Below are 27058 nucleotides of genomic sequence, written 5' to 3'. Positions count from 1 at the left end.
ATGACGTTCACTACCCTGCGCTGGCTGGTACTGGTGGCCTTCATTGCTCTGACCATTTGTGGAAACGTACTGGTTTGTCTGGCTGTGGCCACCAGTCGGCGTCTGCACCAGATTAGTAGCTGTTTTATATTATCACTGGCTGTGACAGACTTGCTGCTGGGTTTGCTGGTCCTTCCGCTCTCTGCCATGCTGGAATTACGCAATGGGAGATGGCCTCTCGGAGGTGTTTTTTGCAACATCTACATCTCTTTGGATGTGATGCTCTGCAGTGCTTCAATCCTCACTCTACTAGCCATTAGTGTTGATCGTTATCTTGCCATTTCCAGCCCGCTCTGCTATCCCAGGAGGGTCACACCTAGACGGGTGGCGATCACACTGACTGGAATCTGGACGTGCTCTCTGGCTGTGTCCTTTGTGTCTATTAACCTAGGCTGGAACACACCTAACTTCAGAGTGCAAAACCTGGACTGGGTCATGTGGGATGAAGGAGAGGAAGGCAGGACCTGCCGCTATGAATGGAATAATAAGTACGTGCTTCTCAAAGCATTTGGAATCTTCTACCTCCCTCTGCTGGTCATGTGTGGAATGTACCATCGTATATTTTGTGTTGCACGTGAGCAGGTACGTTTCTTCACTTGGGTAAATGACATGACAATTATGTCCTGATCTATGTATATTATTAAATTCAAAAATGCAATGATTTGAATACATATCTTCTATGATGGACATGTTTTTAATTTCTGAATTAAAATTAATTTTGTATTTGTGTGGGGGTATAAGAATAAAGTCAAAGAAAAATGTTGGTCAAAACGAATAGCCCCTTCTCAAACTCACACCATTGTTAATGCAGGGCATGTCAGGAATCTGAAGCAAATGTTTTGATAGCTCCACAGAGTTATTTGTTACAAATTGTTCTATAATTATTCAGGGTGATACATCATAATGAAGAAAAATGTAGAATGTAGAAAGTTAAAATATTGAAAAGAAAACCTTATTAAGCAGTTTGGCATAATCTTCTTATAAATTAAAGATTTCAGCAACCAAAAAGTCGCACTGCTTAATATTTAGAATAAGTGAAGCAGACTACAAGAATGCATGAAACAGGAAATTACATCATAGAGAGATCAAAATCAAGATCATAATCTTTCTTAAAATATCATATAATTTGACATTTTTTGTGTTGTAAAATGTGTATTTAATTGAGTAAAATAATGAAATTTGCATTAAAAAAGTTTTTAGCTTTAGTTCACTTTAGAGCTTTAAGTCACTAATTTTAACATGTTCTTGGTATTAAATGTTTTTAACACAATATGACACAAATATGACTAGAAATAGTACATTCCTAAAAAAAAAAAAAAAATTTTATTGTGGACACTCTTATTATTGTGGACACCCATCTCATAACTATCATACCAAATATCTCATTGCATCCCCCCAGAAAAGGCGAAACAAAACAAAAAACACAATTTCTCTGTTCCCTGTCTCACTCTCTCTCCATGTCTCACTTTTAGGTGCGTCGTATACGGGCAACCACTCCATCCTTTGCTCAGGCTGCCAATGCTGTTGCCACTGCGCGGGAACACAAAGCCACAGTGACCCTGGCAGCAGTGCTTGGTGCTTTTGTCATTTGCTGGTTCCCCTATTTTACCTACTTCACATACATGGGAATGTGGGCAGAGACCCATCCGAACAAACTGACTCACTCTATCGTTCTTTGGTTGGGATACCTCAACTCTGCACTGAACCCCATTCTCTACCCAGCCTTGAACCGGGATTTCCGTCGGGCATGCGCACAGCTGCTCTGCTGTAGACGCAGCAATCAGGGGGATTTGCCTTTTGTCTGAACAATGAATGCCCTTCTAAAAGAAACATACTCATAGCTATTCAACGAAACATGCAGTGGATACTGTAACGCAAAGTTGAGATGTTGCCCATGCAGAGAGAAAAAAAAAAAATAGGTGTCGGAGGAAAAGATGCACGAGAGACGAGAGATGGCGTATTTTCCCCGTGTTTAATAAAATTACTCAAACGTCACACTCGTCCGCATACATGGGGATCGAGTGAGAAAAAGTATACAAACAAACATCCAACTCTGGTCACAAAAATAAAAGGAAATAAAAGAAATAGTACAAAGGTCGGTGGAGCGGTTATCTCTTCTCCTCACCTGTCAAATCTATTACTGACACTCTACGCACATGCGCAGTTCTCATTTTACCTCAGATTAACATAAAAGCACAAGGCACAAGTGACCGTTACAATACCAGGGCTCATTTCATTTCACACTTTGAGAAAATAACTACATGAATGCATAATACATTAAGTATGCTAGAATCCCAAAATGAAGATAAGAATGGCCTGCAATGACCATTATAAAACCAGATTCAACAATATACAAATGCTACCTAGACATTCCAAATGCACTAATATTTAATTATTATATTGACATAGTTGGCAATAACATCAGAAGGAATCGGAGGTCTTGCACATCTACAGAAAATAGATACTTCCACATGGATAAAATGTGTGCATTGCATGGAAATATGTATGCTTGTTATCGCTCGTGACTGACAGCCTCTGCTTTTCTGCAACACCGAGGCCATTTCATTAGTGACTTTCAACCACTGCGGCAAAATTCCTTAAACTTCTCAACACACAGCTTTTGCTTTTGACAATGCAAAAAAAAGAGAAAAAAGTATGCTTTCTTTGCCTAAGTTGTGACTGAGTGGACAAGACAGGTGTTTAGGGGGGGCTCATCCCACCCCTGCCCATGCCTAGATCCGGCCCCGGGTGAGTCGACTTTAGCAGTTAACTGTAACATTATACAGAGATGTATACAGTGACATACTGTAAAATGAGACTTATTTGAAATGTTTCAAATAATGTTTTATTTGCTAATGGTATTTCAGTCAAAACTTTTGTTACATTTACATAATATAATTTGAAATCAATGTCTTTCATCCACTGTAAAACAGAAATGCTCAGCACAAACCATTTTCCTTTTTGGTTTTTATTTATCATATGTTAAATTAGCAGGAAAAAAACAAATCTGTTGCGGATTAACCCGAAGATTAAAAGAGAACCATGAGATTAAACCAAAATCAAAGGTTTGGACAAAGCCTTTCTAGGGATAACATTACTGTCCACTCATTTTTCCCTCATTCTCATTTGCCACAGTAAAGATTATTGCAATCATTTATGTAATTCCTGCTAGTTAATATGTTACACGCTATAGCAGTTCAACCTAATAAAAATAGCAACAACAACAAATTACTACTGGAAGGTGATTAGGTATTCTGGGTAAGCCTGTACATCATTGAAGATCACAAACATGGTTGGGTTGTTCATGCTGTCAGTCACACTGTTATAAAGATCAGCACTATTGGAGCTCTTCGCAGGGGGAACAGGAAGGCCTTGCTTTCCTTGAGTGAAATCACCGACAAGCACCCTGGCGAGGTACATCCGTTTATGTCCTTTGACATCAGGTTTAGAATAGCCTTGAGCTGAGTAACTCGGGTCCACAGCAAAATATGTACCATTCCCATACATGGCTCCTAAAAACAGAACAAGAGCAATAGAATGTTGGATTAAAAGACAAATTGATACAAGTGCAAATAAAGTTTATGCTGAATTTAACATTGTGGTGAGCAGGGCAGGGTCAAAAGCCACGGGAGCAGAGTGAGGACAGTGAAGGGTGAAAGGCGTGGGACATTTTAAATTGTTATTTGATTGTTTATATGAGCTGTATTCTTGCAAACTACTACTCTTTTCATTTTGTTATTTATTTTAGTATTAAAGTTTACGTTTAATGTTTGCTGGTTCTGCTTCCCTAAACTGAACTTTGTAACAGACTAATACCATGTGCCCCAGCGTAGCTGCGATTGAAGCCGTGGTGGTTGATCTGATCTGTCTTATCAGGGCCAGTGCCGTGGAAGAGACGCTGTTCATTGTTTTTATGCATGTTTTTGTCTTCCAGTTCCTCCTTTTTGATCATGTAGTTTCTCCAAAGTGTGCTGTTCTGAACTCTTTCAATCTGAAGACAAGAATAAACATTCAGCTTAATAAAACATTACTATTATACCATAGTGCTAAATTATAAAACCAAAATCTTTCAAAACTAATAAATACACATTCCTCCTTCTCCTTAGTCTAGTCTAGTCTTACTTTAATGATGTTAGAAGTTAGTCCGGTTCTTGTGAACTCTTTCTCCACTTCGTCATATTCAGTCGAGCCTGCTGTGAGTTTTACAAGAACAACCGAATTTCCTTTCATGTCCTCCCAGTGTGAAGGCAAAGAACTTCGAGCTGCATCTATAGACAAGAACAAAAACATGAATAACTAATCTGTGTACATGATGGCCTTATGATCATTGTCTAAATGATAAAATATTCACACCTTGCAGATCTACTCTATTTAGTTCAATCCTCATTCTCCCTCTTCTGGCTTCTTTGCGAACTAAATCGGCATCATATTCATCATTATTAATCTTGATTCTCACTGAAGGTTGCTGGTTCTGAAAGGCCTTTTCCAGGTCATAATTAGTCAGCATATCAAAGTTTATGATGCTGCGTCCATTCTCCTGATATTGCCACTTGACTACACTGCTGATCATAAATGCCTCACGTCTTCGGTTTTCATTCCTTTCCACCTTGCGGATCATGTCCCGAATACGACTCTCTGCACAGTGAACGTCTCTTGTCAGTCCCTCCAATGTGACGACAGAGTCTTGGCCTTTCTTCTCAAGTTGGACACTGACTGTGAACTCCCTCTGCATGCCGTTCAGTATTTCTACATCCTCCTTTGTGAAATGAGCAATGGCTGGATCACGGATTGGGGCGGTCAAATGCTCCCGTACTATCAAGCTGTTGATCATGTCCTTGGCTTCCTTCAGGTCCTCTGGTGTCTCTCCACACAGCTGGAACACAGCTGGCTCAATTTCCTCACCCACCATCACAAACTCTTCATTTGTGGGAGATTCTGAATTTCCCCCCCAAAAAAAGTCTGCAGGTTTGATAGAAATAAATAAAGATCAATTATTTTTAATTTAATAACAAATTCAGATTAATAGAAAAATCATTATTTTTATTGTTTACTGACCTTTAATTTTGGTAAACAGACCTTTATCCTCCTCTACTTTTTCACCAGATCTTCTGACCATGCTTTGGTGGAAGTCTCCCAACATGTTCGTTTGGAATATGAGAAACTTCACAAACTTTACATGGACCGGTTTCTTTTTCTTCACAAAGTCAACAACTGCATCAACCATTGCATCTGCAACATCAGCTGGTTTTGCACCTCCCTGACCTAGAGGGTTACAGACAAATTTACCAAAAAAAAGAAAATAATCAGCAATGTACTGCAACTACTGTATAAACATAAGACCAGACAAAGAGTCTTACCAGTGCCAAGAGCTGGGAAGGCAACAGAAGTAATTTGGCGTGATTCGCACAACTTCAGAACAGACAAAACGACATCCTTAATGTCAGATGGACCTTTGCGACCAATAATATGGATGATGTTTCCACATGGCAGGAGTCCGGCTGAGGTCACAATCTCTGTTTGCTGCGTGTTTGATGATCTCACTGGAAATAAATGGGTTTACCAATAGTATATAAAGTTCGTTAAAGTTCATTAGATCACTGTTGACGTATGAAGATAAAATATCAAATTTGAATGACTACAAACCAATCTGTGAACATTCATTTTCCACTTGTAATCCAGCGGCGTCTAAAATGGCCTTTGATACTCCTGGATTACAAAGAGAAATTGGCAGTTACATTGTAATTCTCTTTGTTTGTGAAATTAATTCTAAATGAAACTGAAATGAAGTTGGATTAACCTGCTTTCAGAGAAAATGTCTGATTTGAGGAGTTGACAATTGCATCCGTTTTTTCTTTAGTTATATCTCCAGATGAAACCTCCAGAGTCACTCGACCCAGCTGCATAGTGTGCACCCCAAGAGAGGGAGTGGAGACTTTGCCAACAAGCCCTAATTATAAGAAAATAATACAACGCAGAGATGTATGGAAAAATCTCAAAGTTAACCTGATTACACAATTTAACTGCTCTATATAAATGTATTAATTAACTTTTGCTAACAAATTGAAAATATTCTTATAATAAACTTTATATCATACAAACAAAACCGTTTGTCATGTATGTTAAAACTTTTACTATTGACCACTAATCAACATCTGGTTTTATAATTTGGTTGAATAATAAATTAGCTATAATGTTTCAGAATAAATCTTTTAATTTCAAATCTTTGCATTCAGTGATAACAGCATAAAATAAGTGGGATGGATATCAGATAAGAAAGTTACCAGAGGTCTGAGCTGACTTGCCAGAAATATTTATTATAGGCATGAAATGTTGATCTGCTGCTTTTGTGATGGGACCTTGGATCCTTTGTCTAAAGATGCTGGTAAAGCACTAATAGATAAAGCACAGAAATATACAAGACAACATTAACACGAGCAACTATGGTAGATTATCAAAATGTAAACAAAAAAAGTGGTTTAACAACAACAACAACAATATACTTTGAGATTTTAAAAAATGTGTGCTTTATGGTCCTTGAATCTATTTTTCCTTCACTCACCCGAATGCTCTCTTTGTCAGAAGGGTGCACGATCACAGTTACCTCTCGGAGATTTGTACAGTTAAATTCCTGGAATTCTGTCAGCATGATTCTGGCCACCAGATCTTTAGGAAAGCCAAGATTCCCAGTGCCAATAGCTGGGAAGACGACTGAAGCCATTCTGCAGGAATCTGCTTTTTTCAGGCAACCTCTAATGATCTGAACAAGTACCTTTTAAAATTTGAATAAACACATCTGTTATGATCTTTAAAAAAGGTACAATTGAAGTAAATAAATAAAGCCTACATATGAGGCACATGTGCATTATTCATTTAACAATTTACAATCAGCAAGCAATTACTGTTAATAAATAATGTTAATTTAAATTCAACATAAAAATTATTAACTGAAAAACAAAAATAAATATAACTTGAGGTAAATTATGTCTCACCCTATCTGCCGAGTCTTGTCCACCATTCCAAACTGGGCAAACTACATGGAAGACTTTGGAACAATTCAGATTATAACCATCTGTGATGACCATTTCACCATAATTCAGATTGTCTGAGTGAGCAGCTCTGTTGATTTCTGACTGGAGCTGACGACCTGCAGTCTGAAGGAGTGCTCTGGAGACGGCACCTTTACTGAGGTCCAAGTCCTCCGATATAGTGTTTACAATGATATCAGCCTGCAGGAGAAACTAATAAGTCATTTCTGAAGAGGGAGAATCTTAAAAAATAATATGTTCGCAGTGTAATATCTTCTCAGGTCATTTTTTAAAATGATTTTTAGATATTTGGCGTCCAGTCAAAATAGACTAATCAGGGCCCAAGCACAGATGGTGCGAATTGGAATTGGAATTGCTCTGTTTATTAAAAGCTATTTTTCTGGTTTTATAAGTAACAAATAATCTAGAATTCACTTACACGTGCATCCTGGATGTTCCCTGCGCTCAGATTGATTTTTAGTTCCTCTTTTGTAGTTTTGGTCGTAAGAACACTCAACCTTTCAGATTTATCAGATCTGCCACCAGAGCCTGAGTGCGCTTTTCCTTCAAAGTCTTTATTACCCCGGCCTTTGGGACCTTCAGACACTTGGTTTCTTTGGCCATAGTTTATGTGGCCACTTTCAGGATTGCCCTGTCCATAGTTACTGTACCCATGAGGTTTGTTTTGCTGAGGGACAGTCATTTTGGGGTTATAAGCAGCAAACTCCTTTCTGACAGCTTCAGCCATGGCTTTTACATTGCTACCATTGTTGTCAACCAAGTGAATCTCAGTTAATGTGCTACTGGAGCCTCTACGGTTATTATCTTCAATGTACTCACACACTTCCTTGGTGATTGATTCAGTGCAAAGTTCAAGAGGACAACCAAATATCCCTGAACTAATAACTGGAATTGCAATGGAAGAGCAGTTTTTGCTCGACGCCTGGTTCAAGCTTTCCCTCACAGCACGTCTCAGGCGTTGCACTGCTGTACGTCGGTCTGAATCGCTGAAGCGAGGTCCAACAGCGTGTACCACATATTTACATGGAAGACGACCAGCGTCAGTGATGATGGCATCTCCAGGCTTCAGACGCCCATTTATTTTTATGTAATGGTCAGAGTATTGCTGTAGACATGGTCCGGCAGCTTGTAGAAGTGCGAAAGCTACACCACCACTGTGCATCAGATCTTCATTAGCAGCATTGACCACAGCATCAACACTGAGCTTGCAAATGTCTGCCATCCTGACAGTAACAGTTGTTCCACCTGGTGTTCGAACTTCACAAGAGACCTGGCCAAAATCTTCAAAACTGCTTACAGAAAATTCATCCTCCTCTTCCAGCATGTTATCTTCCTGGAGCACCACCACAATGTTTTTTTCCTTCAACAGTATTGAGAGCATCATTTTACCCTGTTCCTTGAAGTACTTCTTTGCTCCTGCCTTTTTAATGATGTGTGTGTCAGTGTAGAGAGCATCTGCCAACCTTTTAAAGAAATTCAAAGCTGGCTGGACAAATATACGCTCTCCAGACAGTTTGATCCGGGGTCTCTTTGAATCAAAATTCACTTTCACCTCCTCAGACTTCATTAAATGTAGCCAGTCTTGTAGTTTTCTGTCTTTTATGAATTCAACTGCTGCATGTGATTTGACACGAACAGTTTCTTCAATTCTAGTGTGTTCTACAATGAAACGTCCCAAGTTCTCACTGACCTCCATCACTGGTTCTCTGAATCCAGTCACTATTATTTTGTCTCTCTGTTTAGAAAAGTTTATAATCACAGATGTCTTTTTGGAAGTATTGAACAATTCTTGCAATTGTTTTTTGAGATCCTGCCACTCTGGCATTTGAAGGACACCCTGATCTTCTATAATGAGGTCTTTGGATGTAAGAACCATATTCAACCTCTTCTCTGCCTCAACAAGTGCTTTTTCTGTGCTCCCAATCACAACAACATCTTCATTTTTGATTGTGTATACAGCAGTTATTCCATGAGATATAAAGAGATCTGTGGACATTTCATCACAGTTCACTGATCTCAGGAACTCCAGGACTGAATGGTCAATCTTTAAGGGCTTCTGTTTCATGTTTATTTTCTTCTCAAGGACCCAATTCTTGAACATGATGATCTCTGTATGAAGACCTGCTAAAACTAAGCTGTTTATTTTTTTGTCGTAGTCAATGTGCAGGTGTAGAGGAACAGCACTTTTCAGGTCATCTTGTAAAAGCAGAGAGTACATGGCAGGAGAAATCTCCATATGCTCTGTCACACTGTTCTTCTCTCTCTCTATTTGATTTGTTGCTCTCTCTATAATTTTCTCCATGATGGGCTTCAATCCATTTACCTCATGGGTCATTCCCGCCAGTGTCAGGACACCTTTAGTGCCATCCATATCTGTGAAAACCTTATCTTTCACCAATTTCTTTACATCACTCTCCACTATGGACCACAAGGGGTGTGACACCGGCCACTCAGATGTTGTGTAGTTTGAGATTATTTTCTTGAAGGCATCACAGGCATTCTTACTCCAGCCATCAATGTGTCTTTTAATAACTCCTTTCTGTTTCAGTAATGCTGGATCAGGACTGAGCAAAGCTTCAGGTTTGTCCATGTTTACTTGGCAGAAGTGTGAGCTCATCTGGTCTTTAATAGAGGAAATCTCCCCTTTCTTGAGTAGGAACTCCCTAATGGCAGGATGTACACTGACTGTAATGGGTTCTGGCAGCTTCCAATGTGGTCTGTTGCCACCATACAAGACTGTATCCAGTGATTTAAAGTAGGGATATATCTTGACTGGAACTTCACAGATGTTATTCTCTTGCTTCAAAATTCTATCTTTTGCTGTAAAGAATGAAAGTTGCAGGTACAATGAATAAATGCACTGATATTGTCTAAATGAGGTAAATAAATGAAACCAAATCCAGAACTGTAACAGCAAAGACTACCAGCAATTGCACATGTATTTATACCTTCTTCCTCCTGAAAGATAATAATGGCTGCTTGTTCTGATGGAATTGTGATAACTTCCTCTACTGGACCACCCCATTTCTCAAAATACAGCTCCAGTAGCATCTTGTTGTTGTTGGCCTCAGCTGGAAGATTCTCCACCCGCACACATGTGCTTCTCTCCAGTGCACAGGCCCTCAGATCATTCTTCTTGAACTTTTTATGCGTTCTGCTGTCCTCAAGGAACTGTCCTGCATCTGTCAGAAATTACAGTTTACAGAATGTGCCGGATGCATTTGATCAGGGGCGCGGGAAGTACGGGTAAATTCAATGCAAATTTAGCTAATTTGTTCATTTATTCATTTTTAGCATTTGATAATTTATTTGTGATAAACACTTTATTTTAAAAAAAAAAGTGTTATTTACAAATCAAGGAAAACATCTTGGAGCGCTGCTTTCTGGAAGGACCCAGAAGCTGCTTTTTGGTTGGGTTTCAAACTTATATTTATAGAAAAAAGATTCAAGGCACTTCTGGTTCAAAAAAGTTAAAAAGCCTTAATTTAAACCATGGCTCACTCAAGAAACGTTAAAAATAACTAAAACACTGCACTTTTTTTTTTTTTTATGTCCCACATACCGGTCCGTTGCATTACGATTGCAAGCAGTATCAATAATGTCAAAAAAGTGATGTGCAGTCAAATATCCCGGTGTGTATGCCGTTTAAACGATTGTTCTCACGGATACGCTTGTTGTGCTTCGTGGAGTTTTGCATGTTTTATAGACTCGATAATATTTCTTATTTAAATGTTGTGACCAAAAAACACAAAACACAGCAACCCCAAAATAAACCTTCTTCCCACGCCCCTGTCAAGTCATAATAACAACTATATATACCAGCAAAATATCAAAGGTGTTAATTTTATAAAAATCTCATTTTTAGATCTACAATTTTCTTCAGTTTTCTTATTTCCTCCAAGCCAAAAAGACCATCACGTAAAGCTTAAGCAGTCAAGATTAAGTTTTTGGTGCAAAAGAGTTTGACTAACTGAAATATGCTTACATTATGATAAACAAGTATGTATATGTTATATATGATAACTTACCACTGGGATTTTTAAAGGTCACAACTGCTTTTCTTAATTCTGGTATTAATTCCATGGTAAAGTCATTTTCAGAAAGACTTGTAATGTTCTCCACCAAAAGAGTCAAAACATCTTGTTTAATCTCATCTGGAAGGTTCTCCAAGACCACAGCACTTGATTCTTGAGGCTTCTTCACATCCAAATCAGTTTGAGGGGCACTTTGATCTTCAGGCAAAATAAAAGTGAAATATATTTATAAAATGTTATTGCAGGATGTAAAAAAGGATGATTAAAAGCATTCAAGGATGATTTTTTTGTTAAGTCAGTTAACAGTATCAACTACTGTTAACTAACAAAATAATGTTTTATATAATTTAGTAATAAATATCTTTGACATTGAAAACAAATGTGTTAAAAAGTACATCAGCAATAACAGTATGATAACCTAACTAATAAAAGTTCACATGCATGTATGCAGTCAGAGACCAAAGTCCAGATGATTTACTCACTTGGTTCCTGATATCCACATGCCTGGTCCACCTGAAAGCACAGCATTTACAATCAGTGTTGGGAAAGTAACTTTTAAAAGTAATGCATAACAATATTGCATTACTCCCTGAAAAGTAACTAATAGTGTTACTTTTTATGTAAGTTTTCTCATCTAGGCTGGGCTTGTTTGTTTTTAATAAACATCAACAAAAATGTATATTTTTGCAGATGTAAATGCCCTTTTAACAATGAATAAGCCTCAGGCTGAAGGAAAGGAAAATTCACATTTGACTGCACAGTAGAGGATGCAGCTCAAACAAACCTTTCAGCTGTGCTGCCATTCTGGATTGCAGAAGAATAGGACACAGGAGAAGAAATGTGATGTTTAACTAAAGTCATGTTTGCTTATTATTATGATTGAATTGGATCATCGAAGGTCAGCAGCAAAGACTTTAAATTCAAAGTATATTTGTGTAATTTAATTATTGCAGGTTTGTGTAATATTCTGAGTTTGTATTCATTTTGAGGGATACTGAATCTGTTTTTGTGCAAGTGAGATGAGTAAATTCATGCTCACATTTAGTCTAAAACTACAATAACCGTTATGTTCACAGCGCACACAATGCCCCTGAACCTCACTCCCGATTTCGATTTCTCTCAACATAGGGACAGGAGAGCTGTCAGTCAATAAATGTGAAATCAAAGTAACTTACGTTATTTATTTTAAAAGGTACCTCATATTTTGTTGTAAATTTAAAAATAATGCGTTACTTTACAAGTAAAAAAGTAATCTTTAGTTTATAGAGATTTATAGAGATATGAGATTATGAAACTCATGTTACTTGTAATGCGTTACTCCCAACACTGTTTACAATTATGTAAATGACGAACACTACTAAACAAGTTATTTGTTCTCTCTACTCTAGCATTTTTCAACAAGATAGAGAAATGACAACCATATTTATATAAACTCTAAAATGCATCTACTTCTCAACCATATCTGAATTAATATTTTATGATAGACCATTTTGCTAATTTTGTCTGACCTGCAAAGGATTTGATTTTTTAAGCCACTTAGCTAGGGTTTTATTGTAAAAGCATTGTGGTCTTAAATCTGCATTTTGTAATATGTCTACTCACCTTTTGTCCAGTGCTGTCTGCTTGTTCCTCTACATCGATGGGTTTGTACACTTTCAGCTTGATTTTCTGACTGTCAATAGTAATAAAGTGTTCTTCCTGAAGGAGTACGGCATCTCGGACTTAAACACAAACAATCAGACTTAGTCAGAAACATCGCAACACTTTAAGACAAAGAACATACCACAAAAAACAACAACACAGAGTTTTATGTCGTTACGTGATAGGCTATAAACTCACAATTCTTACAGTAGGTCCCAAAATAACCTAGCAGCTACATGTTCTAAAATGCATGGCAATGAGTGACAACAGGTATTTTGCTATTATTCTTATTCATTACTTGCAAAGTATGCAAATGTCAGGTTTAGCCTTGTAAGTATTCATAACTTTTTATTTTTCTTTAAAAGGATGACAACGGTGGCTAAGAGTTATCAAAAGATTCACAGATTAGCCTCTAGGCTAATTCGAGAAAGTTTATAATCGCACTTTTTGAACCTGAAATTACCTTACATGTCTCGACAGCTTTATTATATTACTAAACAACACAAAACGTTATTTAACGTGTTATGCTTTTGTGTTTAGCACTTACTGTCAGATGATTTGAACAGAATCGTAGCAGAGTTGCTCTCGCCATTATATTGCACGACGCAGTCTCCTCCCTGAGATTTCTTCTTACTCTGAAAGTGAATATGAAGTTTATTTTTCACACTTTTAGCGTGTTCAGTTCCCCAGTCTCCCTCGACAGTGAGGGGATATTCGTCCATCGTGATCGTTCTGGTCAACGAGGAAATGACTTGCGTGTCAGTGTTTATCACGCCCGCCTGCTTATTTTCACTTTCGTTTCTCCGTCAGTTTGTCATGAAACCGAGAGTGTGCTGTTTACAACACAGGAACGCTAGTGCGATTGTTTATATAAACTTTGACCCAAGAACAGTTAATAAACGCAGTGGTATGCGTATTATATTAACATTTAACTGTTGGGAGTTGTCTGGTGTTCCAGCAAACTTTTACTAATGTTTTATTATTAAAAGACAAACCAGCATAAACACATCGCTAGACAGACAGTGAACATCTTACCATTTATAATTAATATTCTGCTTAAATGTTACTTTGGGAGCACTGTATACAGCAGCAGGATTTGAAAAACCTATGGTAAACAATTAATTGATTATATTCGTTTACCTTATATATAACTTTTTATATTATATATATATATATATATATATATATATATATATATATATATATATATATATATATATATATATATATATATATATATAATCTTTATTTTTCTCTGCAAGACAGAGGGAAAATATGTATTTTTTGTTTATAAATATTTAGAGTTCATTCTTTGAGTGACGTCATTGGTAATGTGCGTCAGGTTTCTCGACAAGAAAGACTTCCGCTTAGGATAGCCGACACCTGTGCATCCTTGCTCATAACTCTGGGTGCTTCTCAATTCTTATTTGTGCATCCTCGTTTCCTTTCCTCGCGTCTCATCTCCACCCCCTGTAGGATGCGAGGGAAGGATGCAAGGAAAGAAAATGAGGACGGAAGAATCGAATGAAAGCTTTTTTATACATTGGAATTCTTGATCACTCGAGCGTCACTTCATAGCGTCATCAGCTGCGCTCAAAGGATCTGCTCTTATTTTGTATTAGTTTGGTTATTTAAAAAAATTCATAATAAAGCAAGATACCCTGTTGAAATATGTGAGATGTGTGGTTTATATAAACTGCAAAGGTAAAGTATAAATTAAAATTATTGTGACCGATGAGAAGGGGGAGGAGAATTTATATGGAGGACCAAACCTGCAGAAATAAAAAATGAATAAATATGTTGACCAATAATATACAAACTCTAAACTCAAAAACTTGTAAACTTATAAACTCATCAATTTATACACTTATAAATTCTAAATTCATAAACTCTGAGTGTGCATGTGTGTGTGTCTGAGTGAGTGTGTGTGTGTGTGTGTGTGTGTGTGTGTGTGTGTATCTATCTAACTTGTTTGTCTATCTATCTATCTATCTATCTATCTATCTATCTATCTATCTATCTATCTATCGATCTATCTATCATAAACTTCAAACTACTTTAAACTACTTTAAACTTCAAACCACTTTAAACTTCTAAAGTTTAAAGCTTCCAGCTCCCAAGCAACTCCATAGCAACCAAACTTGAGTACCCTAGCAACCGTTTTGCAAGACCTATATCCAGTGGCGTAGGTTTGATTTTGAAATTGGTAGGGACGGGGACATCAATATAAATATATTTTAAGTTTTGATCGAAATTATTGCTAAGGATATATCAGTGTCACTGGATATTGGTAGGGACACGTCCCTAGCGTCCCTACTAAATTCTACGCCCCTGCCTATATCTCTGTGTCAGAACATCGTATAGAGATGAGGTTTGGCTCTTTTGACTCATGCTAGCAAACAGCACTTCCAACATGCTACACATGCTAGCAGTAAATAGCTCCATGCTAATATCGATTAGTTAAGTGCTAAATCATGCCAATATCATGCTAAGAACTCCAAAAACTCCATAGTAACCATCTGTGACAACTACCAACCACCTAGTAACACCATAGCAACCGCCCTGAACACCCTAGCAACCCCCTATAAACGCACTAGCAACCACCCAAAATACCCTAGCAACCGCCTAGTAACACCATAGTAACCACCCAGAAAACCCTAGCAACCACCCAGAACACCATAGCAACCACCTAGCAACACCCTAGCAAACACCCAGAACACCCTAGCAACCACCCAAAATACCTTAGCAACCGCCTAACAACACCTTAGCAACCACCCATAATACCATAGCAACACTATAGCAACCGCCTAGCAACCAACAAGAACACCTTAGCAACTGCCTAGCAACCACCCAGAATACCCTAGCAACCACCTAGCAACCACCCAGGACACTTTAGCAACCCACTAGAAACACCCTAGCAACTTTTTAACTAAACTTCTTCAAACTTTAAACTACTTTACACTTCACACTTATTTAAACTTCAAACTATTTTAAACTTTAAACTAATTTAAACTTCAAACTACTTTAAACTTCTTCAAACTTTCTGGTCCAAACTTTCTCAAGCCAACTTAAAGTTTGTCTCGACGAACTTTTTAATCTAGTTTTAACATGTTGTTGGTATTAAATGTTTTAACAATATGACACAAATATGGCTAGAAAGAGTACATTCCTAAAAAACATTATGGCACATTCCAACACTTTTTTTTTTTTTGTGGACACTTATTTGTCATTGACCCACCTCATAACTATTATACCAAATATCTCATTGCATCCCCCCAGAAAAGGCGAAACAAAACAAAAAAACACAATTTCTCTGTTCCCTGTCTCACTCTCTCTCCATGTCTAACTTTTAGGTGCGTCGTATACGGGCAACCACTCCATCCTTTGCTCAGGCTGCCAATGCTGTTGCCACTGTGCGGGAACACAAAGCCACAGTGACCCTAGCAGCAGTGCTTGGTGCTTTTGTCATTTGCTGGTTCCCCTATTTTACCTACTTCACATACATGGGAATGTGGGCAGAGACCCATCCGAAAAAATTGACTCACTCTATCGTTCTTTGGTTGGGATACCTCAACTCTGCACTGAACCCCATTCTCTACCCAGCCTTGAACCAGGATTTCCATCGGGCATGCGCACAGCTGCTCTGCTGTAGACGCAGCAATCAGGGGGATTTGCCTTTTGTCTGAACAATGAATGCCCTTCTAAAAGAAACATAGCTATTCAACGAAACATGCAGTGGATACCAGGGCTCATTTCACACTTTGAGAAAATAACTGCATGAATGCATAATACATTAAGAATGGCCTGCAATGACTATTGAATTATAAAACCAGATTCAACAATATACAAATGGTATATATATATATGCTATAATATGCTACCTAGACATTCCAAATGCACTAATATTTAATTATTATATTGACATAGTTGGCAATAACATCAGAAGGAATCGGAAGTCTTGCTTCCGAATCTACAGAAAATAGATACTTCCACATGTGTGCATTGCATAGAAATATGTATGCTTGTTATCGCTCGTGACTGACAGCCTCTGCTTTTCTGCAACACCGAGGCCATTTCATTAGTGACTTTCAACCACTGCGGCAAATTTCCTTAAACTTCTCAACATTCAGCTTTGACAAAGCAAAAAAAAAAAAAAAAGATTAATGCTTTCTTTGCCTGTTGTGACTGAGTGGCCAAGACAGGTGTTTAGGGGGGGCTCATCCCACCCCTGCCCATGCCTGGATTTTCGACTTTAGTCGACTTTAGCAGTTAACTGTAACATTATACAGAGATGTATACAGTGGCGTACTGTAAAATTAGACTTATATTCTTATAGACTTATATACACTTTTGTTACATTTACAAAATATAATTTGAATCAATCTGCTTTTTCATCCACTGTAAAACAGAAATGCTCATCACAAATAATTTTCCTTATTGGTTTTTATTTATTATGTTAAATTAACAGGCTAAAAACAAATATGTTGCTGACTAACCCGAAGATTGAAAGAGAACCACGAGATTAAACCAAAATCTGAAATATCTGAATGTGCTTAGGTTCGGACAAAGCCAAGCCTAATCTAAGGATTACATTACTGTCCTCTATTTATTTTTCCCTCATTCTCATTTGCCACAGCAAAGATTTTTGCAATAATTTCTGTAATTCCTGCTAGTAAATATTTTACAGGTTGTACACCACTCAGTTCAACCTAATAAAAATAGCAACAAAAACAACAAATCACTGGAAGGTGATTAGGTATTCTGGGTAAGCCTGTACATCATTGAAGATCACAAACATGGTTGGGTTTCTTATGTTGTCAGTCACACTGTTATAAAGATCAGCACTATTGGAGCTCTTCGGAGGGGGAACAGGAAGGCCTCGTTTTCCCTGAGTGAAATCACCGACAAGCACCCTGGCGAGGTACATGCGTTTATGTCCGTTGACATCAGGATTTGAGTAGCCTTGGGCTGAGTAACTCGGGTCCACAGCAAAATATGTACCATTCCCATACATGGCTCCTAAAAACAGAACAAGAGCAATAGAATGTTGGTTTAATAGACAAATTGATACAAGTGCAAATAAAGTTTATGCCGGATTTAACAGTGTCGGGAGCAGTCCGGGGCCAAAAGCCACGGGAGCAGAGTGAGGACAGTGAAGGGTGAAAGAGGACCAGGCCTGGGACATTTTAAGTTGTTATTTGATTGTTTATATGAGCTGTATTCTTGCCAACTGCCACTCTTTTCATTTTGTTATTTATGTTTATTTTAGTATTAAAGTTTACATTTAATGTTTGCCGGTTCTGCTTCCCTAAACTGAACTTTGTAACAGACTAATACCATGTGCCCCAGCGTAGCTGCGATTGAAGCCGTGGTGGTTGATCTGATCTGTCTTATCAGGGCCAGTGCCGTGGAAGAGACGCTGTTCATTGTTTTTATGCATGTTTTTGTCTTCCAGTTCCTCCTTTTTGATCATGTAGTTTCTCCAAAGTGTGCTGTTCTGAACTCTTTCAATCTAAAGACAAGAATAAACATTCAGCTTAATAAAACATTATTATTACACTATTACTATAGTGATAAATTATAAAACCAAAACCTTTCAAAACTAATAAATATACATTCCTCCTTCTCCTTAGTCTAGTCTAGTCTTACTTTAATGATGTTAGAACGTAGTCCGGTTCTTTTGAACTCTTTCTCCACTTCGTCATATTCAGTCGAGCCTGCTGTGAGTTTTACAAGAACAACCGAATTTCCTTTCATGTCCTCCCAGTGTGAAGGCAAAGAACTTCGAGCTGCATCTACAAGAACAAAAACATGAATAACTAATCTGTGTACATGATGGCCTTATGATTATTGTCCAAATTCGAAAATAATCTAACTGTACCTTGCAGTTCTACTCTGTGCAGTTCAATCCTCATTCTCCCTCTTCTGGCTTCTTTGCGAACTAAATCGGCATCATAATCATCATTATTAATCTTGATTCTCACTGAAGGTTGCTGGTTCTGAAAGGCCTTTTCCAGGTCATAATTAGTCAGCATATCAAAGTTTATGATGCTGCGTCCATTCTCCTGATATTGCCACTTGACTACACTGCTGATCATAAATGCCTCACGTCTTCGGTTTTCATTCCTTTGCACCTTGCGGATCATGTCCCGAATACGACTCTCTGCACAGTGAACGTCTCTTGTCAGTCCCCCCAATGTGACGACAGAGTCTTGGCCTTTCTTCACAAGTTGGACACTGACTGTGAACTCCCTCTGCATGCCGTTCAGTATTTCTACATCCTCCTTTGTGAAATGAGCAATGGCTGGATCACGGATTGGGATGGTCAAATGCTCCCGTACTATTATGCTGTTGATCATGTCTCTGGCTTCCTTCAGGTCCTCTGGTGTCTCTCCACACAGCTGGAACACAGCTGGCTCAATTTCCTCACCCACAATCAAAAACTCTTCATTTAAGGGAGATTCTGAATTTTCCCCCCCAAAAAAGTCTGCAGGTTTGATAGAAAAAAATAGCGATCAATAATTTTTTATTTAAAAACAATTTCAGATTAATAGAAAAGGCATTATTTTTTATTGTTTACTAACCTTTAATTTTGGTAAACAGACCTTTATCCTCCTCTACTTTTTCACCAGATCTTCTGACCATGCTTTGGTGGAAGTCTCCCAACATGTTTGTCTGGAATATGAGAAACTTCACAAACTTTACATGGACCGGTTTCTTTTTCTTCACAAAATCAACAACTGCATCAACCATTGCATCTGCAACATCAGCTGGTTTTGCACCTCCCTGACCTAAACGGTTACAGACACATTTACCAAAAAAAACCCCGAAAATAATCAGCAATGTACTGCAACTACTGTATGAACATAAGACCAGACAAAGAGTCTTACCAGTGCCAAGAGCTGGGAAGGCAATTGAAGTAATTTGGCGTGATTCGCACAACTTCAGAACAGACAAAACGACATCCTTAATGTCAGATGGACTATTGCGACCAATAACATGGATGATGTTTCCACATGGCAGGCGCCCGCCTGAGGTCACAATCTCTGTTTGCTGCGTGTTTGATGATCCCACTATTGAAAAAAAAAAAAAGGGTTTACCAATAGTATATAAAGTCCATTAGATCACTGTTGGTGTATAAATCTAAAAGATAAAAGATAAAATTTGAATGATTACAAACCAATCTGTGAACATTCATTTTCCACTTGTAATCCAGCGGCGTCTAAAATGGCCTTTGATACTCCTGGATTACAAAGAGAAATTGGCAGTTACATTGTAATTCTCTTTGTATGTGAAATTAATTCTAAATTAAACTGAAATGAAGTTGGATTAACCTGCTTTCAGAGAAAATGTCTGATTTGAGGAGTTGACAATTGCATCAGTTTTTTCTTTAGTTATATCTCCGGATGAAACCTCCAGAGTCATTCGACCCAGCTGCATAGTGTGCACCCCAAGAGAAGGAGAGGAGACTTTGCCAACATCCTCTTCCAGCATGTTATCTTCCTGGAGCACCACCACAAAGCTTTTATCCTTCAACAGCATTGAGAGCATCATTTTACCCTGTTCCTTGAAGTACTTCTTTGCTCCTGCCTTTTTAATGATGAGTGTGTCTGTGTAAAGAGAATCTGCCAACCGTTTAAAGAAAGTCATAACTGGCTGGACAAATATACGCTCTCCAGACAGTTTGATCCGGGGTCTCTTTGACTCAAAATTTACTTTCACCTCCTTAGACTTCATAAAACGCTGCCAGTCTTGTGATGTTCTGTCTTTTATGAATTCAACTGCTGCATGTGATTTGACACGAACAGTTTCTTCAATTCTAGTGTGTTCTACAATGAAACGTCCCAAGTTCTCACTGACCTCCATCACTGGTTCTCTGAATCCAGTCACTATTATTTTGCCTCTCTGTGAATGATTAATAAACACAGATCTCTTTTTGGAAGTATTGAACATTTCTAGCAATTGTTTTTTGAGATTCTGCCACTCTGGCATTTGAAGGACACCCTGATCTTCTATAATGAGGTCTTTGGATGCAAGAACCATATTCACCCTCTTCTCTGCCTCAACAAGTGCTTTTTCTGTGCTCCCAATCACAACAACATCTTCATTTTCGATTGTATAGACAGCAGTTATTTCATGAGATATAAAGAGATCTGTGGACATTTCATCACAGTTCACTGATCTCAGGAACTCCAGGACTGAACGGTCAATCTTTAAGGGCTTCTGTTTCATGTTTATTTTCTTCTCAAGGACCCAATTCTTGAAGACAAGAATTTCTGAATGAATACCTGATAAATTTAGTCTGTTTATTTTTTTGTCGTAGTCAATGTGCAGGTGTGGAGGAACAGCACTTTTCAGGTCATCTTGTAAAAGCAGAGAGTACATGGCAGGAGACATCTCCATATGGTCTGTCACACTGTTCTTCTCTCTCTCTATTTGATTTGTTGCTCTCTCTATAATTTTATCCATGATGGGCTTCAGTCCAGTTATCTCATGGGTCATTCCCGCCAGTGTCAGGACACCTTTAGAGGCATCCATATATGTGAAAACCTTATCTTTCACCAATTCCTTTACATCACTCTCCACTTTAGACCACAAGGGGTGTGACACCGGCCACTCAGATGTTGTGTAGTTTGAGATTATTTTCTGGAAGGCATCACAGGCATTCTTACTCCAGGCATCAATGTGTCTTCTGGTAACTCCTTTCTGTTTCAGTAATACTGGATCAGGACTGAGCAAAGCTTCAGGTTTGTCCATGTTCATTTTGCAGAAATGTGAGCTCATCTGGTCTTTAATAGAGGAAATCTCCCCTTTCTTGAGTAGGAACTTCCTGATGACTGGATGTACACTGACTGTAATGGGTTCAGGGAGCTTCAATTGTGGTCTGTTGCCACCATACAAGACTGTATCCAGTGATTTAAAGTAGGGATATATCTTGACTGGAACTTCACAGATGTTATTCTCTTGCTTCAAAATTCTCTCTATGGCTATAAAGAATGAAAGTTGCAGGTACAATGAATAAATGTAACGATATTGTTAAAATTAGGTAAAAAAATTTAACCAATTCTAGAATTATAACAGCAAAGACTACCAGCAACTGCACATGTATTCATACCTTCTTCCTCCTGAAAGATAATAATGGCTGTGTGTTCTGATGGAATTGTGATAACTTCCTCTACTGGACCACCCCATTTCTCAAAATACAGCTCCAGCAGCATCTTGTTGTTGTTGGCCTCAGCTGGAAGATTCTCCACCCGCACACATGTGCTTCTCTCCAGTGCACAGGCCCTCAGATCATTCTTCTTGAACTTATTATGCGTTCTGCTGTCCTCAAGGAACTTTACTGCATCTGTCAGAAATTATAGTTTACAGAATGTGCCGGATGCATTTGATCAGGGGCGCGGGAAGTACAGGTGCTGCAGCACCCCGTTTTCACAGGATTGTAAATTCAATGCAAATATTTGTTAATTTACATTTATTTGTTTTTAGCATTTGATCATTTATTTGTGATAAACACTTTTTAAGTGGGCTTTTTTTTTTTTTTAAAGTGTTATTTACACATCAAGGAAAACATCTTGGAGCGCTGCTTGCTGGAAGGACCCAGAAGCTGCTCTTTGGTTGGGTTTCAAACTTGTATTTATAGAAAAAATATTCAAGGCACTTCTGGTTCAAAAAAAGTTTAAAAGCCTTCATTTTAAACCATGGCTCACTCAAGAAACATTAAAAATAACTAAAACACTGCACATTTTATTTTATTTTTATGTCCCACATACCGGTCCGTTGCATTACGATTGCAAGCCGTATCAATAATGTCAAAAAAGTGATGTGCAGTCAAATAAATATGTGTATGCTGTTTAAACGATTGTTCTCACCGATACGCTTGTTGTGCTTCGTGGAGTTTTGCATGTTTATAGACTCGATAATATTTCTTATTTAAATATTGTGAAAAAAAAAAAAAAAAAACAGCAACCCCAAAATAAACCTTCTTCCCACGCCCGTCAAGTCATAATAGCATACAACATTATATACCAGCAAAATATCAAAGGTGTTCATTTTATAAAAATCTAATTTTTAGATCTACAATTTTCTTCAGTTTTCTAATTTCCTCCAGGCCAAAAAGACCATCACGTAAAGCTTAAGCATTATCTAGTCAAGGTTAAGCTTTTGGTGCAGAAGAGTTTGACTAAGAGAATTATGCTTACATTATGATTTAAAAAAATATATGTTATATGATAACTTACCACTGGGATTTTTAAAGGTCACAACTGCTTTTCTTAATTCTGGTATTAATTCCATGATAAAGTCATTTTCAGAAAGACTTGTAATGTTCTCCACCAAAAGAGTCAAAACATCTTGTTTAATCTCATCTGGAAGGTTCTCCAGGACCACAGCACTTGACTCTCTCTCTATTTGATTTGTTGCTCTCTCTATAATTTTCTCCATGATGGGCTTCAGTCCAGTTATCTCATGCGTCATTCCCGCCAGTGTCAGGACACCTTTAGTGCCATCCATATCTGTGAAAACCTTATCTTTCACCAATTCCTTTACATCACTCTCCACTTTAGACCACAAGGGGTGTGACACCGGCCACTCAGACGTTGTGTAGTTTGAGATTATTTTCTTGAAGGCATCACAGGCATTCTTACTCCAGCCATCAATGCGTCTTCTGGTAACTCCTTTCTGTTTCAGTAATGCTGGATCAGGACTGAGCAAAGCTTCAGGTTTGTCCATGTTCATTTTGCAGAAATGTGAGCTCATCTGGTCTTTAATAGAGGAAATCTCCCCTTTCTTGAGTAGGAACTCCCTGATGGCAGGATGTACACTGACTGTAATGGGTTCAGGCAGCTTCAAATGTGGTCTGTTGCCACCATACAAGACTGTATCCAGTGATTTAAAGTAGGGATATATCTTGACTGTAACTCCACAGATGTTATTCTCTTGCTTCAAAACTCTCTCTATGGCTATAAAGAATAAAAGTTGCAGGTACAATGAATAAATGTAACGATATTGTTAAAATGAGGTAAATAAATGTAACCAATTCTAGAATTATAACAGCAAAGACTACCAGCAATTGCACATGTATTCATACCTTCTTCCTCCTGAAAGGTAATAATGGCTGTGTGTTCTGATGGAATTGTGATAACTTCCTCTACTGGACCACCCCATTTCTCAAAATACAGCTCCAGCAGCATCTTGTTGTTGGCCTCAGCTGGAAGATTCTCCACCCGCACACATGTGCTTCTCTCCAGTGCACAGGCCCTCAGATCATTCTTCTTGAACTTATTATGCGTTCTGCTGTCCTCAAGGAACTGTCCTGCATCTGTCAGAAATAATAGTTTACAGAATGTGCCGGATGCATTTGATCAGGGGCGCGGGAAGTACAGGTGCTGGAAGGACCCAGAAGCTGCTCTTTGGTTGGGTTTCAAACTTGTATTTAAAAAAAAAATATTCAAGGCACTTGTGGTTCAAAAAAGTTAAAAATCCTTCATTTAAACCATGGCTCACTTAAGAAATGTTAAAAATAACTAAAACACTGCACATTTTATTTTTATTTTTTATGTCCCATATACCGGTCCGTTGCATTATGATTGCAAGTAGTATCAATAATGTGCAGTCAAATATCCCGGTGTGTATGCTGTTAAAACGATTGTTCTCAGCGATATGCTTGTTGTGCTTCGTGGAGTTATGCATGTTTTAAAGACTCGATAATATTTCTTATTTAAATGTTGTGACCAAAAAACACAAAACACAGCAACCCCAAAATAAACCTTCTTCCCACGCCCTTGTCAAGTCATAATAGCATACAACATTATATACCAGCAAAATATCAAAGGTGTTAATTTTATAAAAATCTCATTTTTAGATCTACAATTTTCTTCAGTTTTCTTATTTCCTCCAAGCCAAAAAGACCATCACGTAAAGCTTAAGCAGTCAAGATTAAGTTTTTGGTGCAAAAGAATTTTACTAACTGAATTATGCTTACGATAAAAAAAATATGTATATGTTATATGATAACTTACCACTGGGATTTTTAAAGGTCACAACTGCTTTTCTTAATTCTGGTATTAATTCCATGATAAAGTCATTTTCAGAAAGACTTGTAATGTTCTCCACCAAAAGAGTCAAAACATCTTGTTTAATCTCATCTGTAAGGTTCTCCAGGACCACAGCACTTGATTCTTGAGGCTTCTTCACATCCAAATCAGTTTGAGGGGCACTTTGATCTTCAGGCAAAATAAAAGTGAAATATATTTATAAAATGTTATTGCAGGATGTAAAAAAAGATGAATAAAAGCATTAAAGAATATTTTTTTGTAAAGTCAGTTCAAACAGTATCAACTACTGTTAACTGACAAAATAATGTTTTGTATTATTTAGTAATAAATATCTTTAACATTGAAAACAAATGTGTTAAAAAGTACATCAGCAATAACAGTATGATAACCTAACTAATAAAAGATCACATGCATGTATGCAGTCAGAGACCAAAGTCCAGATGATTTACTCACTTGGTTCCTGATATCCACATGCCTGGTCCACCTGAAAGCACAGCATTTACAATCAGTGTTGGGAAAGTAACTTTTAAAAGTAATGCATAACAATATTGCATTACTCCCTGAAAAGTAACTTATAGTGTTACTTTTTATGTAAGTATTCGCATCTAGGCTGGCCTTGTTTGTTTTTAATAAACATCAACAAAAATGTATATTTTTGCAAATGTAAAGGCCCTTTTAACAATGAATAAGCCTCAGGCTGAAGGAAAGGAACATTCACATCTGACTGCACAGTAGAGGATGCAGCTCAAACAAACCTTTCAGCTGTGCTGCCATTCTGGATTGCAGAAGAATAGGACACAGGAGAAGAAATGTAATGTTTAACTAAAGTCATGTTTGCTTATTATTATGATTGAATTGGATCATCGAACCAGCAAAGATATTGGTTAGTAAAGTGAGATTAAATACAAAGTATATCTGTGTAATTTAAAGGAACACGCCGACTTTTTGGGACTTTAGTTCATTCACCATATCCCCCAGAGTTAGATAAGTCCATACATACCCTTCTCATCTCCGTGCGTGCGGTATATGTTTATATGTTTATGTTGTTAATATGTTAGGCCAAATTTCCTCTCGAGGACAAATAAAAATCGATCTATCTATCTATCTATTTACATGTGATTTGTATAGTCACAGCGTGTACAAATAAAAAGGTCACATGAGACACAGCCATCTTCTAACCATATACATCCTGGGAACGATAATCTCAGATGGCGAAGCACTGCTACTTCTACAGAGTGATTTGCTCGCAGCACCTGAGAAGCCCGTGGTGAGGAGCAGAGAGTTCGCTCAGAGTTGGAGTAATAGAGTTGGCAATTACTAGATAGTAAATGCATAGTTTACAATCATGGGTGTTCCTATGTTGTAAAGAGCTGCGACAATAAACAGGAGAGACCTGGTAATACCATGATGTTTCATAGAATTCCAACCAAAAAACGCTGACCTGATGAATCTATTGCTACTTGCTCTGGATATAGATCCAAACAGACCTGTAGCCATCATCAAGTACAATCTTGTTTGCTCAGAACATTTCACTGAGGATGACTATTTTGAAAAAATGGAATTTGCCACACGGACCATGAAACGTGTGCTGAAGGATATGGCCATCCCATCGATAGTACAGACAGGACAAAGTGGATCACCTGCAGCTGCGGTAAGTGTTCCGTTATGTTTTTAGATGACTAGCCTACCAATTAGCTAGATCTAATGTAACGTTAGTGACACTATTACATGAATAGGGTGGTCACCTTGTTATTTGTACGCTGTGACTATACAAATCACAACATGTAAATAGGAAAATGTTGGCGTTATTTTGTCACTTATTGGGAGCAGTATGCTAGCTGGAGCCATTTACCTCCAGTCTTTGTGCTAAGCTAGGCTAGCGGTGGGTGCGTCAGACAGAGTTACGGCACGCACGGAGATGAGAAGGGTATGTATGGACTTATCTAACTCTGGGTGTTCTGCTTCTAGTTTGAATGTCACTTGTATTGTTTTATATAGTTGATTTAGTTATGGCGCCCCCCTGTGGTAGTTCTCTAGAAATATAAGTGATCACATTTCATGCAGTCAGATTCTCCTCGATCTTTGGATGCCATCCTTTGTTTTGCGTTTGTAAAAGCATCATCTGTAAGTTAATTCTTCTTTACATAATGCTTGAGGATATATATTTGCATATATTTGTGATAGATTTATTTGAAGCTTTGATTTAAAGTTATTTTGTGATAGCCTTTAGCTATTAGCCTAG

General features: G+C 37.8%; 3 protein-coding genes across 3 annotated transcripts in view; 1 reads left to right on the top strand and 2 right to left on the bottom strand.

Annotated features, from left to right (window-relative positions):
- On the top strand, nt 1-1956 carry hrh2b (histamine receptor H2b; the record flags this gene model as incomplete). The annotated part of the gene is made up of 2 exons (XM_084400825.1): nt 1-621; nt 1512-1956. 2 exons carry the CDS (start codon nt 1-3, stop codon nt 1842-1844), a joined length of 954 nt encoding a protein of 317 aa, XP_084256951.1. The 3' UTR covers nt 1845-1956.
- Nucleotides 1957-2991: 1035 nt separating this feature from the next.
- Nucleotides 2992-13563, bottom strand: LOC311285250 (protein mono-ADP-ribosyltransferase PARP14-like). Its single transcript, XM_084400824.1, has 17 exons — nt 13308-13563; nt 12722-12840; nt 11602-11632; nt 11114-11317; nt 10034-10267; nt 7504-9905; nt 7029-7265; nt 6599-6808; nt 6321-6429; nt 5837-5986; nt 5683-5745; nt 5397-5579; nt 5095-5301; nt 4393-4998; nt 4162-4307; nt 3856-4030; nt 2992-3551 (listed from the first exon to the last, which is right to left on the bottom strand). Exons 1-17 carry the CDS (start codon nt 13480-13482, stop codon nt 3271-3273), a joined length of 5532 nt encoding a protein of 1843 aa, XP_084256950.1. The 5' UTR covers nt 13483-13563; the 3' UTR covers nt 2992-3270.
- A 2414-nt stretch (nt 13564-15977) lies between these two features.
- The window catches only part of LOC311284813 (uncharacterized protein), a 38259-nt gene continuing 27178 nt past the window's right edge, over nt 15978-27058 (bottom strand). The window contains exons 22-34 of the mRNA XM_084400025.1: nt 25270-25300; nt 24781-24984; nt 23850-24080; nt 23002-23721; nt 21876-22109; nt 20095-21747; nt 19941-20003; nt 19651-19833; nt 19345-19551; nt 18642-19247; nt 18410-18555; nt 18098-18272; nt 15978-17779 (exon numbers count right to left, since the gene is read on the bottom strand). Coding sequence (XP_084256151.1) covers nt 17499-17779; nt 18098-18272; nt 18410-18555; nt 18642-19247; nt 19345-19551; nt 19651-19833; nt 19941-20003; nt 20095-21747; nt 21876-22109; nt 23002-23721; nt 23850-24080; nt 24781-24984; nt 25270-25300 — 4734 coding nt within the window. The 3' untranslated portion in view covers nt 15978-17498. The remainder of the gene's footprint in view (nt 17780-18097; nt 18273-18409; nt 18556-18641; nt 19248-19344; nt 19552-19650; nt 19834-19940; nt 20004-20094; nt 21748-21875; nt 22110-23001; nt 23722-23849; nt 24081-24780; nt 24985-25269; nt 25301-27058) is intronic.

This window comes from Rutilus rutilus, assembly GCF_951802725.1.
Source record: "Rutilus rutilus genome assembly, chromosome: 25".
NCBI classification, from domain to species: Eukaryota; Metazoa; Chordata; class Actinopteri; order Cypriniformes; family Leuciscidae; genus Rutilus; species Rutilus rutilus.
Note: the sequence above shows the minus strand (reverse complement) of the source record. Positions and strands in the feature narration are given on the sequence as shown.